This window comes from Anabas testudineus, chromosome 1, assembly GCF_900324465.2.
Source record: "Anabas testudineus chromosome 1, fAnaTes1.2, whole genome shotgun sequence".
Lineage (NCBI taxonomy): Eukaryota > Metazoa > Chordata > Actinopteri > Anabantiformes > Anabantidae > Anabas > Anabas testudineus.
In genome coordinates this window covers 1,980,395-1,996,366 of record NC_046610.1, presented here as the reverse complement: position 1 = coordinate 1,996,366, position 15,972 = coordinate 1,980,395, and the positions used below count along the sequence as shown (strand labels likewise).

The following is a 15,972-nucleotide window of genomic DNA, read 5'->3' as shown; positions in this document are numbered from 1 at the left end:
AAAAAAAAAAAAAAAAAAAAAAATCTTTTCTTTCTCGTACATTTGCCATGGCAGCGCACATCCTCCTTCCCCATGGCAACAAGCATCACTGTCTACAGGTCAAAAAGAGAAAAAGTAAAAAAACAGAGACAAAACGAGAATGGACGAGTCTGTATCATTCCTTTCATCGCTGCAGTGTTACCACGTTCCTCCTGTATTTCTGTTTGTTCTTTCTCGCGCTCTACTTCTAAGTTCTTTCAGAAAACACTAAACTGCCAGAAACTGCACAGTTCACTCAGGCGCCACAGAGCACAACCGCGTTCAAACTCAGCTAACCGCTCCAGCTTTCCACAGCCGGCAGGGGAACGAGGCCTTTCTCTGCGCTCTCACCGCTTCTCCTCCTCTCTTCTGTTTCCTCATCGTAGCTGTAGGACGTAGTGGGATGGATGTTTACACAGGGAGATGTGGCTTCATGTATGTATGTATGTACTGTATGTATGTGGGGAAGGGGGTCAACCTTATGCTGTCATAGCACACACACACATTTTCACTCAGCAACAGGAAACAGCTGTGAGTTTTCCGTACAGACTGAAGTCGGCAGTTTTCTCTATGAAGAATCAGATCAGAATAATGGACTCGACTCGCTGGAGGTGAAGCTGCAGCCTGTCGATCAGTCAACATGACTCTACGAGTGATGTCATATTTTATTTATTCACTTAATTATTCTGTTATATTTTTTTGTAAATTTAAGCTCCTTAAATTATGGTGTAATGCTGCAATAAATTCGAGTCCTGTATGTATGTATGTATTTATTTATTAATTAATCCCTAAAAACGAGTCCAGTTTAAACCAACTGATCCTAAAAACACTGAAAACTCATCGCTGTGCTGCTCATGTCTCTGGCACTACTGTAGCTCCGACCATCAAACATTCACACAAACATCGTTCAATTTCCAACAGCCATCAGGACTCCTGGTCTGTGGAGGGGAAATGATAAATATAGGAGCGTTCCTCCGTTTTCCTCCTGAATATTTATGGCACGTAGCTGTTGTTCTTCCCACTGTCCACAGAACACACTGATACCTTTAGAGATATTTCTGGTGAAGACAGTTTGTCCTTTCAGCTTCACGGCTCCGGATCAGAACACATTCAAATACTGAGCTAAAATCAAACGGCAGTGTCTCTTTAACACGGTTAACTGCTGTAAAATAGGACATAAACACTAAATAGAACCAGGGGGTGAAACGTGTCCACGACATGGACCAGAGGTAACATCGTCTTGGATCCTGGTCCATGAGACACAACCTGGGATATTTAGTCCACTCTTTAAACTAAGCAGCAACACCTGGATGTTGCAGCTACATGTACAGCTACAGCTACTGTGGACAAAACAAACAGTCAGTTGCCAGTTTATTAGGAACGCTGAGCTGCAGGGAACCCTCCTCCATCATGTTCCGACTGTTGATTTAACTGATGATCATTTTGGAAGCTTTTCTCTTATTTAGCCTCAATGATGTAGCCTCGTTGTGGGGTGGACAAAATAATAGAAACATCAGTCAGTTACAAAGGACCTCCAAAATGACCACACAGGTGAATGAACACCAGTACGAAAGCTTTATCACCTTCATGAAGGAGGATTTGCTGCAGCACTGTTGGATCTGACTGATTTAGTTACTTGACATAATGATCCCCAACCCTGGTCCTCAAGGTACCACTGTCCTGCTTGCGGATTACCTGGATCAGGTGTTTTCAGCCAAGCAGAACGGTGTGCTTGAGGGTTGGGGACCGCTGACTTTACAAACTGACAACCAGTTCCCACTCAGTAGTGGCCCAACGTGAGTGGATCCTGCCCACTAGTGGCCCGAGAGCTGCACAACCCTGAATCAGAATCCACTGTAGACATTTGACTGACTGAGAGGAACTAACCTGCTTTAAAATCACTGCGCAGACTAAAACTCTTTGTGGTTGTGAGCTCACAGTTTTACCTTTGACAACACATCAAATTAGTTTTGTTTCTGGAGAACTCCGCCGACTCAGTCCATACTGTAGTTCCAAGCTGAAATCATTCATCAGGGTTCCTGACACACACACACACACACACACACATCTGGAAACGTTCAGAGAGAATTTGGTGATTTCTGCTGTTTGCATTTGCTCATGAGTTTGTAAAGTTGTTGCTCACATTCTCAGCAACAACACTGTTCATGAGTAAAAGTGATGAGAAGGAGCAGAGAACTGTGAAACATATCGAACAGCGAGTAGAAATCTAGTAAAACTGTGTAGGAACCCTGACTTTTTAAGGTAGAATGAAAAGAGAAATGTTCACACACAAACGCACAGATATACAAAGACTGTTTGTTTTTAGACGATAAATCAGAATAAAGAAAACTTTATTTATCACTCTAACAGAAACTAGGCTTCCAGCTCCAGATCAGTATTATGAGGAAAATACATTTATACACGTTTCTTTTGAAAACGTCTGATCGCAGGGTATCAGTGAATCACTAATCATGTCACAGATCACGAGAAAACTGAGCCGTGACGCACTCGTGTATGAAGACTGTGAGGACTGCCAGTAAAAAGTCGAGTCGCCCCGAAACGTGATGTAAATATGCAATGCCTTTTTCTTTCTTCCTTTCTTTTTTTTTTTTTTTTGTCTTTTGTGGCATCTTGACAGACGAGATTTAGTTTTTCTTCTGTGTGACTGTACTTCAGGCTTGGTGATGAGAATAGTGACCACGACAAACAACAAAAAAACAAACAAACAAAAAAAAAAAGCTGCATTTAAGAGGAAATAAAGTCTAAAAAGTCAAAAACTGGTTTTGCTGGTTTTTGATGTTTTGTTTTTGCGTTTCGATGCACCGCCTCCAGTCGTCCATGGATGATGTTTCCATGGAAACCCCCCCACCCCTCTGCTTCCTCCTGTTGCCGTGGTCCCCAAAGATGATCGATATTCTGCCAGAGGACTTGACTGTAACTGTGGAGTCTGCATCGTCTCTTCAGATTCCCTCCACCCTCTATAAAAAAATACAAAAGTGGAACGTTTTCAGTTTATTGCAGTGCTGGTTTCATCGGGTTCCAATCCCATCATCCTTTGCTACTCATTTGCCCTTTAATTTTTTTGCACCATAGTGTTTGTTTTATTTACGTTTGTCATTCTAGGCTGTGTTACCTTGTATGTCGTTAAAAGGCACCTCTTGAAAGTCGCTGAAGGATGATGATGCATTAACTGAAGTCTCTTTATTCTTTATTTTCTTTTTGTATCATTTGCTTGTTTGTTTTCTTACCAAAACATTAGGGCAAGAACCCCGTAGTGGACTTGCATTGCCGTGGTAGTATTTATTTTGAATTAAATTAAAAGAAATACATTTCAGGGTTTCTGCTGTGGTGACTCTTTATTTCAGCTTCTTAAAACTGTTTTACCTCAGGTTATCTCCAAAACATAAATCCTGCAGTACGTTCTTGGACAGACTTGAAAACAAAAATGAAAAAATCTGAACTTCATGACTCAGCTGCACCTTAAACAGAACAGAAATTACCTACTGTACTTGAACACATCAGCCATTTGGTTTAACTTCATATAAACTGTTAAAAAAATGTTAAAGCAATTAACAAATTATAACAATGTTCTGTAAAAAAAACTAAATATCTTAATATTACAAAATTTGACAGCAAACTCTTTTCTTGTGAATAACAATCAATGATATAAGAACTATATACAGTATAAAACAGTATGAAACTAAATCAAATACAGCTGCTTTTAACAAATTCATTTTTTGCTTCTACTGCACAAATGTCCATCAGATGAACCAGAACTGTGACGGTCTTCAATATGAGTCTATATTTCAACGTTTTTTCAGTCTTACAGAACAAGATTCTAAAAACTTATCTCCTAATTAATAAAATGAACAACTGACATTTAACTAATATTTTCATCGTTTATTGATCTGTCGGTTATTTCGTCTGGCCAACAGTGTACAACCCCAAAAATTCACTTTATCTGACAAATGCAGTTAGTTACACCACTAAACATCCTTTATGTTGAGCTGAGCTAAGCTAAGCTAAACACCTCCAGACTTATTCTTACCTAACTCTCATAAAGAAAGTGAAAACGCTTTTCCCCAAATGTCAAACTTCCCCTTTAACCATCTGCGGCTGCTAAGACGTGTTAAGATGAACACAACATAAAGATTTGAGGAACAGCGTGTTCCTTCCTTTGGCTCCTTCGATCAAACTGAAGCTGCACTGACCTCTACAGACGGACTGACTGAAAACAATCACTGAACACGGACACGACACTGTGGATCACCGTCTGTGATCAAAAACAAAACGAGCCGCCAGCTGATCGACTGGTGTCACGTCCACACAAAACACAAAGCTGCTGAGAGAAACCACGTCAGTCCTGTCCGAGGTCGAACCTGTGGCCTTCCACTGTACAGGTCGGGGCAGAGGTCACTCTGGTATGGCAGGAGGCCAGTCCACATCCACAGACTGAGGGAGAAACACAGATACACAGAAGAATGTTAATAAAGACCTCACGTATTTGTCAGATGAATACTACGCATGTTGAAGTTCTGATCAGATGGTTCTATTTGTTCGTCTAACCTCCACATCCAGCTCCAGGATGTCGGTGTCCGTGTTCAGCAGCTGGCACAGGTTGGGTTTGGTGCGTCCAAAGTCTCCGTGGACGAACTCTTTGATGTAACTGGTGGATGATGTTAAGGTTTTCACAGCTTCAAATGTCAAATCAGATGTTTGTATCTCACTTCGTCTATTTCACCCTGATAAAAAGAACAAAAAAAAGACAGTGTGGCAAAATCAAGCAGAGGAACAGAAAAAAACAATAGTGCAACGTGGGAGTTGTTGGGTCCTTAATGATGTTTCTAACCCTCGTTACCAGACGATGTGAATGAGATAATAATAATTACTGTGTGCAGGTTTCTCACTCCAGGTCTCTGCAGTGAGACCGGTGGTAGAGGTTTTTGAGCTGCAGGTGTAACTCAGTGTGTGAAGAGGTTCTTTTTAATTAGTCGTAAATGTTGATGTTTGCAGCAAGTTGGACTGAATGTTTTATTTATGTGTCTGTGCAGGTGACGGCCGCGGCCAGCGGTAGTCCCAGGATATAGTGCTGATTGATGAGACGTATGGACACGCCCCACTCTTGTGAATACGCTATTCCTTCAGTAATATCTTCAAATATTCTCAACTCAAAGATAAACTGAGTCTGGACAAACATGCACGTGTGTGATGAGTCTTCAGAACATTTTTAGAAACGTTTCACTTTGGCTGATTTTATGGAGGCACAATAGATTTGATGTGAGGATACGTCCCGGCCTGCGTCTTCAGCCCCAGGTAGAAGTGATGAGAGTCCACAAAGCGAGCGTTCATGCTGTGGATGACTCGCTGCCGGACGGCGAGCGCCCGACGATGCAAAACCCTCAGAGGAGTTTTCTGGTCCAGAGTCAGATCCTGATGAAACAAACGCTGACCACATTTACAATTTACAGCTTCCTTATACTGTTAAATGTATTAAATAAATAAGTTGAATCTAAATCCCAAATAAACTTCTAATTGAAGCCTTTTCAGATACAGGATGCTTGTAATGATTCATTTAAATTAGGATAATCTGGAATATGCTCATTTCTAATTAAATGGAGAAGTCTGATGTGATAATGATCTTGTGTGTGTTGTGACCTTGATGTCGTCGATGAAGGTGATGTCTTCTCTCTGAATGGGTTTCTGGGTCCAGACGAGCGCCGTGTACGACTTGGTTTTCTCCTCCTCACCCTCCTTCATCCGACTCATTGCCTCCCTGCACGTTGATGCCCAACAACACACACGGCACAAACATCTCCGTCATATCTTAGTAAGAAAGTCAATGTGCAAAGTGCTTCAGAAATCCAAACATTCAAATGTATCAGTATGAAGTAAAACAACCACTTAAAATCAGGTCGTTTCAGTAAAATCTTTTTATTCATTTGCTGTTTCTATTTCATTTGACAGTTTCACATTTACTCACCTGGTGACAATCTGCAGGTCTCTCACTCTGATTTTGTCTGAAGACTTGTTAATGGTCTGAAAACAAACCAAGGAGAATATAAAGTAAAGGAAGACTGTCACTGTGAAACTACTTCTTCTTCTCACTAAGTATTTATTTATGTAGTTTTTGTGTGTGTGGGAACAACCAGCACCTCCTGCAGCTGCTTCATCTCCACTCTGTTCAGCCTGGATTTGTGTGGATTCAGCAGCTCCATCGCAAACGGACGACCTGCAACACGAAGACAAAACTCAAAGGAAAAATATAGTTGTGCGTCTTTCTTCACACTTCAGGTGACAAATCCCAGAGTTAGCTGAGTTCTCACCGTTTCCAAGAGTCCGCACGTCCACGTCCTCTCTGCCTGAAGAGGAGAAATTAAAACCTGTAATAAAAAGGGAGATCATCAGTACACATCATACACTGTGTGAGCAGGATGAGCTGGTTACGGAGCCTTTGGTAGAACACCTGGTGAGGTGTGACCCACCGTTAATGTATGAACTCACCGTCGGCTCTGAAGGCAGACAGGACGGGCGCTGCAATCAGCTCCTCCACTGAGGACTCCATCCTCCTCTCTCCATCAATCACCCAGGGAGTCTGAGGCAGACTGCGACAGAACTTGTTGTATCTCCCTGAACATGATAAGAAGAAATCTATGTAGGACAAACGCGATCGTCCGAACTTGTTCTGATTCTGGTTTTCTGTTTTATCGTCCTACTTTACCTGCTACGAACACCGACACATGGAGACACTGGACACCCGGAGGGCAGCAACTGCTGGTCGGCTGCGTAGGAGGACAAGGGTAGTGTCTTAAAAAAAAAAAAAAAAAGAGAGAACAGCAATAATTATTTCAAATGTAACTTTAGGAAACAATAAAAAGATATAAGCAACAACACGTACTTCAGAAATTTGGCATCAGATATCTTTTCCAGAGCCTTGACGACCGCCATCCTGGTGAACACCGACTGGACAAAGAAACTAGAATCAGTGCGTTGTGGTTCTAACGTCCACTAATTAGTGACAAAGAAAAACTGAATTCATCAAACAAACATATAAAAATGTTACAGATCTATATGATATGAACATTCAACTCAATCCTTCTCATGACTGACACATGTTGACTCTGCTGCTTCCTCACCTGTTTGTTCTTGGTGGGTTTGAAGCAGTCCGGACAAACTGACGCACTGCAGGAAGAGCAGAAAACCGAGCTTAAGTCCTCTCACTGAGAACCTTGTAAATCTTCCTGCCTTATTGAAATTTAATCTGAATTCTGCACAGAGATACAGCAGCATCCCCCTGAAAACTGTCTATAGAACGATGCAGCTGCAAAACAGGATTTTTACAACTAAAATAAAACCTACAGTATGTTCATTAAAGCTGAGTTATTTTGATAGATGAACTTGTTTGTAGTGTTTAATTCTGACGTATGAGAACCAAATATTTTAGAAGGGTTTTAACCTTTTGTCAGGATAAGTGCAGATTAGCAGCAGCTAAGCAAACAATTAATCTACAAGCTTAAAATCTCAGTGTGTTTTAGAAACTTCCCACTGCAGCTTTTTCTTGACCCTCAGAGTTTCGTACTCACAGGAAGTGGCAGTCAGCGTCCGTGTCTGGGTGAGTGAACTCCACGCCGACCTCAAACATACTCTGACAAAACAAAGGAACATAAAGTCTCTTCTGTTTGTGAACAACACATTGATCATCTCATATTATTTAAATGGATGATTCTTGTTTTTTCCTCTAACCCTCGACTGGACAGGAAACGCAGCACAGAGGCTGTTTACAGGAAGGGACAGAGCAGAATCTACGTACTGAGCTCTTCTTCTTCTTCTTCTCGTATCTACCTTGCTAAACACGGCAACACCACCCAGCTCCTTGGCCACCTGGCCCTGCATGATCCACTTGAAGGCCTCCTTCACCTGGACGACGTCGTCTTTGTCGAGCACCAGGCCCTTCTCCCTGAACGGTAAACGTGATCATAGCAGAAACGTCTGACTGCACCAATTTTCAAAATATATAAGACAGATTTCTTTACCTCACTTCCTTCTTGACATGGAGCCAACAGGAGTGCTGCCGGGGTTAAAGTGAAATTAAATGATCGTTAGCAGACAGTGAAACAAAATCTGAACTCATCATTTATTAAAACTTAATTCACCAATGTCAGAGATTTAAGTTTCTCCTAAGTCAGTTCTACTTTTTCTTGTTTTTAAATTTACAGTAAACTGCTCCTTTTTACATCTATCCTACGTTTTCATGACTTACAGACACTTTGAGACACAAGACAGTCAGTATAAACGGACAGTTACTAATGAACAATCTGAAGATTTTTAACAAATATCTAACATTTTAGTTGTTGACACACTTCTTGCTAAATCGAGTGCACACTGACCTCGCGGACACACAGCTGAGCAGGCAGAGACACAGACAGCACCAGCGTGTCAAACTCATACTTTTCTGCCTTCACTGCCTGAGCTAGCTGTGAAAATATCACAAAACAACACAGCTCATCTCAACAACAGTACAGTCGGACACAGCGGTTGTCACAGTGTATGTTATTATGAAAGCACAAACCTTTACAGCCTGAGAAGAATCACAGAGGTCCTGTAGGATCCCCAAACACACCACACACACACGCGGCTCCTCGTCCTTCAGTCTGACAGCTGCGTCTTCCTCTGATGGAGCGTCTGACCCACTGGGCTCCAGTTTTGCTCGTTTACTGGGTGGGTCTTCAGGTGGGTCTGGCACTGCTGCATCATGGGATTTGTTGTTTTCCTCTGTGGACTCTGGTGCTGCTGAATTTGGGGCTTTGCTGTTTCCTGAATCACTGATGAAAGCTTTAAGTTCCTTTAGTGTGTTCTGTGAGACAAAGAATGTGTAAAGACTGGATCAGGTTTGTTCTAAGACGACACATAAAGGTTTACATACGGGTCCAGACCTGGCTTTCATGTCCTGAACCACTAGTCTGGCTTCCTTCACAGGTAGAAAACCACACACATTTGATTTGGAGCTCACCAAAATTAATTGAATTAAAAATAAAAGTGTTTATGTCATTTATGTGTGGAAAGAGTATGAATTTGATAATGGGAAAATGTTTGTTTATCTCTGCAAGAATTGACTCCATTGATTATTTTTGGATGATTTGGTTTTATATGTCTTGTTTATATGGTTGTATTGTGTTTGTTGGCAGTTCCACAAAGTAGCTGGAATTCAGGAAACTATTCAGAAAAGACAGAGCAGGTACCAAAAGGAACCAAAACTTAAAAATAAGCTGCAGGTAACTATAACACTTTCCCAGTCCCACCTGCTGCAGCTGTCTGTAGGCAGCCTGAACGCTCACACAGCAGAATCTGAGGATACAGCGAGCGCAGCAGCCGGACGACAGCAGCTTCTGGATGATGGGCTTGTCCTTTTCCTTCAGTGGCAGCATGACTGTGGGATAAAGGAGGAGAAAAGACAATCAACAAACAATATTATCATTAAAAAGACCTGAACATTGTAGATTCCTGTGGTTAATGGAGTACTTGGTACCTAAAGTAGTTTATACAGCATATATGTATGTATGTATGTATATATGTGTGTGTGTGTGTGTATATATATATGTGTATACACACACACACACACACACACACATACATATATATATATATATATATATATATATATATATATATATATATATATATATTGTGAACCACGTAATACGTGATATTTTAAACATAAGCAGAGATTTACAAACAGCTTATAACTGTAATAACTCCCTAAAACAAACCTGTCTAATGAAACGCTGCAGAAGCATTACTGCCTCCCAGGCTGCTAAGCTAAGTTAGCTAACATTAGACTTTCAAAAGCCACAATGGCAAGACATTAATGTAATCAGAACAGGAAGCTGGTGCTACACACCCGAAATCAACCTACCTGATACAGATACGGTCAATTCACAATGATTTAAAACAAAGAAAACAGTGTTTAGTCACTTGTTAACATGTTGAAACAACGTTTTCTACAGCTTCTATCCTGACAGCCAAAACGAATCAAACCAGATCGACTCCTCTTACACCAATATTGAAATATAAGCACTAACAGGCATAAAATAAACTCTAAATAAAATCTTAACTTATGATTTTATGAATAACATCATTTCTGTAAATTATAGACAAACGTTAAAGCAATTCAAATAGATAAACACAAATCTAAATTATGTCTGTCGCTTCGATTGTCAACAGCTAATGTCTGAATACGTCATCTGTGTGCGCCGGGCACTTTGACAGCCGGGTCCTTCTTCTCCGCAGCAGCCGGCGCCTCTGGAAGGTTCTGACCGGGACCGGGTGGAGAAATCTGAATCTGAGTCCATCCAAAGTCGATCCGCGGTGTTTCATCCCCGGGACTTACTAGTCCCGCTTTAAAGACTCTTCTTGATATTTTCCATCGATTATAAAGTGACGATGCCCGAACCGATGGCGGCACCAAGAGCCTCAAACGGAGGCAAAAACAAAGGAGGGGCGTATGTGGACCGTGACAAGCCGGCCCAGATTCGGTTCAGTAATATCTCTGCTGCCAAAGGTACGATAAAATACTAATGTGCTATTATACGCTATTACACATCGGACAAATAACATCTCCTTTAATTTCACTTATACTTCTATACTTATACCGTTATTCATTAGGGTGTTCCTCAAAATCTCATTCAAAAATGTCCCAAATGAAAAGCATTGTTCTTCCTGAACAGTGCGTAACCTGTAGCTACAACAGCTAAACTGTGCTTCTCTAGTCCGCAGAAAACTATTTTTTATTCGACATAAATAAATGTAAGGATGCAGCTTCCTGTGCTGAAATAACATCCCTCCTGGTAAAGTTGCTTCGTTCTGCCTTAAAGTGGATCTGAGCATCAGACAACTAATTCTGCTTGTTCCTTCTCTCCCTGTAAGATGCTTATGACTCAACACAATTTCAGCATTAGCTAGCTCGGTGCCAGCAAAAGATGATTTATCATGTTGAAACTACCACATTTAACGTCTGATTTAAATGCTAGGAAGAACAAGACTTATTTAACAGAAACTATGATTTTTAGAGGAGGTGCACAATATGTTGACACACCACTGTTTGTTTGACAGCTGTTGCAGATGCCATCAGAACAAGCCTGGGACCCAAAGGCATGGACAAGATGGTCAGTAAACAGATTTTGTCTTTACGTTAATGTTATCGATCTCATCAGTTGTACACACGTGTCTAAACGGAGTCACTTTTTAAAAAAAATTACAGATCCAGGATGAGAAAGGGGACGTGACCATTACCAATGATGGGGCTACCATCCTGAAGCAGATGCAGGTGCTCCACCCAGCAGCCAAGATGGTGCGTTCAATCAGAAAATCAACAACATGAATGCAGCTTTTCTGAGCCCTGGATTTTAGCTGCATTTATCTTTTCTTGAAACATTTCACAGCATGCACTATTTTTGGTTTGTAAAATTGACTAGTCTTGATTGAAATGTGTTTGTTTCAGCTGGTGGAGCTGTCCAAAGCCCAGGACATTGAGGCTGGTGACGGTACCACCTCTGTTGTGGTGATTGCTGGAGCGCTGCTGGATGCCTGCTCCAAACTGCTGCAGAAAGGTGAGTGCTGCATGGAACTAAAAACACTGCCAAGATAAAGAGATTGTAAATAATTATGTTCTCAGTTGTTCTTTGTAGCAGAGTGATTTCAGTTTTTCTTTATCTCTAAGCATTTTGAATTTGCACATTCAAAACATTTAAATACTGAAGATGGAAGTGTTTGCAAACAAAATTTCAGAACATAATGTCTGGCAAAAGAAAACAAGACGAGTTTTTACAAGTGTGAAATGTAGAAACAAACACTTCAGTTGGGAAAGGAAAATCGCACTGCTGCACTGCAGGTCAAACCCAAGAGATAACTTAAGAAATTGACTGCTGGGCGTGCATTATACCCACTGTTGTTCATCAAGGTTAAACGGAGGTCTGTTAGCTTGTTGGTTACTCATAAAGTTAATAAAACAGTAAATGACTCACATAATAAAGCAAAAAATCACATTTTCTGCAGGTTGCCCTATTTCAGCGCTGACATTTACACTTTGTCCCGTTGGTCAGGTATTCATCCCACCATCATCTCCGAGTCTTTCCAGAAGGCTGTGGACAAGGGCGTGGAGGTGTTGACAGCCATGAGCCGGCCGGTGCAGCTGAGCGACCGTGAGACGCTGCTCAACAGCGCCACCACATCGCTGTGCTCCAAGGTGGTGTCTCAGTACTCCAGCTTGCTGGCGCCCATGAGTGTCGATGCCGTCATGAGAGTCATCGACCCGACCACCGCCACCAGCGTCGACTTGCAGGACATTAAAATCATTAAGAAGTTGGGGTGAGTTTTCCTGTGGTTCTTCAAATGACCTGTTTTATATAAGATTTGTATAAGTAAAACTGTGAATTATTTAATAATACCCACTAATTAAAGAGAAACTTTGTGTTAACAAAATCATTTTAGTCTTTTAATTAAAAATACTGCCAGTTATTTTTTTGACTTATTGTTTGTCCTTCCTGCTTTTGAAGTATTAATCTGGATTTCTGCTTGTGTACTCAGAGGGACCATTGATGACTGTGAGCTGGTGGACGGCCTGGTGCTGACCCAAAGAGTGGCCAACACCGGCGTGACCCGTGTGGAGAAGGCCAAGATTGGCCTCATCCAGTTTTGCCTGTCCCCTCCCAAAACCGACGTGAGTCAGCAGAAAAACATCAGAGAAAAGATTATAGCTTTTTATATTGTTGTCTTAATGAATAAGTTATATTCAGTGCTGTGAACTGAGTTCTGTGTTTATGAATGATATCAGATAAATACCTCATGCTTGGTTGATGATGATTCATATTGTACACTACAAAGCTTTCGTCTGCTGTTATACATATTGATTCTGAATAATTCACACAAAATATGTTGTTCCAGTTACCAGTGTACTTCATAAACAAAACTTGTCATTTAGGTTTTAACTGAGCAGTTATTTTCCTCTCTTTATTTGAGCTAATAATCCTATTTGACGATTTTCTTTCTCTCCTGACCTGCTGTGTATTCTTTGGGCGTTTCAGATGGATAACCAGATTGTGGTGTCGGACTACGCTCAGATGGACCGTGTGCTGCGTGAGGAGCGTGCTTACATCCTCAACTTGGTGAAGCAGATCAAGAAGGCTGGCTGCAACGTGCTGCTCATCCAGAAATCCATCCTCAGGTACATGAAAACAGTCCACTTGTGAACTGATGCTAGTTTTCACATCCAGGCAAATTCAAACACGTTATACTAACAACAAACTGTCCTGTGACAGAGACGCTCTGAGCGACCTCGCCCTGCACTTCCTTAACAAAATGAAGATCATGGTGGTGAAAGAAATAGAGAGAGAGGACATCGAGTTTATCTGCAAGGTGAATCTTCCCTAGGAGAAAAGGGAATCTTAAAATTTAGGGAATTCCAACATTCCAATAAAATTATACACGTTCAGATGGTAAAGTAAAAAGACACAGAAATTAACCCAGTGTATGACACCTTTCTCTTCTCTCCAGACTATTGGCACCAAACCCATCGCCCACATCGACCACTTCACTCCAGAGATGCTGGGCACGGCAGAGCTGGCAGAGGAGGTCAACCTGGACGGCTCTGGCAAACTTGTCAAGGTACGTGTCCAACTTTACACTGAGGTCCTGGATTAGTCATAGTTCATATCATAGCAGGTTTCAGGACCTGAAACACACGACGCTTCACATAGATCAGATAGATAGACGGTTAAGAAAGTTCAAAAGACAAAACTAAGACAGTTTGAGGTTGTGCTTCCTGCAAATGTTTGTTTTTGCTTGTTGCAGATCACCGGTTGCAGCAGTCCTGGGAAGACTGTGAGCATTGTTGTTCGTGGCTCCAACAAACTGGTGATCGAAGAGGCTGAGCGCTCCATCCACGACGCTCTGTGCGTCATCCGCTGCCTGGTCAAGAAGAGGTCAGTAATTTCTGCGGAGCTGATTTCACAAACGAGATGGGGAGGATTTAGAAAAGGAGACAGCAGATTTAGAATAAAACGTGTTCCTCCATCTCTGCTTGGTCACTGCTTGCACATACACCCTCTGACAAAGGCGCTCTTGCATTGGTTCATCCTGCAGGAGTGTAACAAACAGAGGAACAGTACTGTGGAAAGCTCACCTTTTGTTCACTCCTGGTTGTCTCAGCAACCTGGCCGGGGAGCGTTCACACACATTACTCATCCCAGTAATCTTGGGATGGTTTATCAGGTTTATCACAACTCTCAAGCCAGATTATTTATATGTTTACAGCCTGGTTGATTTAGTTTTTGTCCTGCTGCCCAACATGTCGCTGACATGCTAATGTTGCCAGATTCTGTCACTTGGTTTGAGCACTGTGAACAAAAGTCAAAATGTTCTTTGAACTGGTTTTTGGGTTCAGTTTTAACAGATCTTACATCAGTTTATCTCTAAATTCTTGAAACAAACTGAAATGAAGGACAGATGAATGAATTAAAGAAATGGTTATTAGAGGCTTTTTTTTTCTTCATCTCCTGTCTCCTTTTTTTCTCCTCAGGGCCTTAATAGCTGGCGGTGGTGCTCCAGAAATCGAGCTTGCTGTGCGTCTGGCTGAATACTCCCGCACGCTGGCCGGCATGGAGGCCTACTGCGTGCGAGCGTACGGTGACGCCCTGGAGGTGATCCCCTCCACGCTGGCCGAGAACGCCGGCCTGAACCCCATCTCCACTGTGACAGAGCTTCGTAACAGGCACGCCCAGGGAGACAAGATGGCTGGTATCAACGTTCGTAAGGTTAGTTTGCTCCAGTGTGGCGATTTGTTCACTTGACTGGTTTGTCTATGAGTTAGCATGATAAAGTTAGGAAAGTGATTAGGCTTCAGTGCTACATAAAAAAATGAATGGACACGTTTATGTTAATTACATGGTATTGTTACTCTTCAACTCACTGACTGTACTTCACACTCCCGATCATACATAGGCACGTGACTGCTCTTCCTCTTGTCATTATTCCTGTAGTGTTTTATTTTACTGTAACCCAGCATTAAGATGAGTCATAACCTTGGTTTTGACTGTTTTACTGTTACTGTGTCACAGGGTGGTATTTCTAACATCCTGGAGGAGCTGGTAGTGCAGCCTTTACTGGTTTCTATCAGTGCACTGACCCTGGCCACAGAGACGGTCCGCAGCATCCTCAAGATTGATGATGTGGTAAGAATAAGCATCTTAACGCATTGATTGAATTGTGTTTAAAATGAATTTCTTGTACCTGCACTGAGTCATAATCAGTCTGGCCTGAGAATCTGCTCTGTCTTTGTTACAGGTGAACACCCGATAAACACTTTAGAGTCTTTCTAGTGAGTTTTGTCATTAAGCCTGCTCGTGCTGTGAGGGATCAGAGGACTCTTGTCAACGTCAGTCTGTTCAGATTTCCACTGTAATGTTACGTTGCATAATTTAATAATAAAAAAAAAGGCTTTTTTTTGTTGACACTCCTGATGTTGCCTGTGTGATTATTTTTCCTACTATAAAATGATTTTAAATCTTGATATTAGGAATTATTGCTTGGTGTGAGAAGGACGAGATTGAATTTTAAAAGATCATTATTTGATACAAAGATTGTGTCCTAAGGTCCCTCTCACTTCTTGGACAATGAACAACCCATGCCTGGTAAATACATGGCTCTTCACCTGCAAATGGGCCCCAAATATAAATTCTCCCTTATGCTCGCATTAAGGTTGAGATCTGGGGTTTTAACAACTGCAAAACATAAACTCAAGTCGTCATATGAGGAAGTTACATCTTTAATATGTAATGGTAATTAAATGGATACAGTGTCTGTCTTACGTAGCAACATATACAGCAAATAACGCATTCTAACAACATATAAAGTTTTGTTGTATTAGTTTTTTAGCAATATGTTTATTTTACGTCGTCATTTCCG

The 15,972-nt window shown here is 41.5% G+C and overlaps 2 protein-coding genes across 2 annotated transcripts; one reads left to right on the top strand and one right to left on the bottom strand.

Annotated features, from left to right (window-relative positions):
* Positions 1–2,612: 2,612 nt before the first annotated feature.
* On the bottom strand, positions 2,613–10,204 carry pus10 (pseudouridine synthase 10). The gene is made up of 18 exons (XM_026359177.1): positions 9,929–10,204; positions 9,315–9,442; positions 8,585–8,869; positions 8,403–8,489; positions 8,049–8,083; positions 7,858–7,972; positions 7,599–7,660; positions 7,152–7,197; positions 6,914–6,978; positions 6,737–6,822; positions 6,520–6,645; positions 6,342–6,398; positions 6,171–6,247; positions 5,999–6,054; positions 5,674–5,791; positions 5,306–5,448; positions 4,585–4,684; positions 2,613–4,470 (listed from the first exon to the last, which is right to left on the bottom strand). Exons 2-18 carry the CDS (start codon positions 9,438–9,440, stop codon positions 4,432–4,434), a joined length of 1,623 nt encoding a protein of 540 aa, XP_026214962.1. The 5' UTR covers positions 9,441–9,442; positions 9,929–10,204; the 3' UTR covers positions 2,613–4,431.
* A 67-nt stretch (positions 10,205–10,271) lies between these two features.
* Positions 10,272–15,523, top strand: cct4 (chaperonin containing TCP1, subunit 4 (delta)). Its single transcript, XM_026359392.1, has 13 exons — positions 10,272–10,573; positions 11,125–11,177; positions 11,273–11,362; positions 11,513–11,621; positions 12,114–12,378; positions 12,598–12,730; positions 13,095–13,234; positions 13,329–13,425; positions 13,564–13,674; positions 13,861–13,991; positions 14,588–14,822; positions 15,126–15,239; positions 15,352–15,523. Exons 1-13 carry the CDS (start codon positions 10,456–10,458, stop codon positions 15,364–15,366), a joined length of 1,611 nt encoding a protein of 536 aa, XP_026215177.1. The 5' UTR covers positions 10,272–10,455; the 3' UTR covers positions 15,367–15,523.
* Positions 15,524–15,972: the final 449 nt, after the last annotated feature.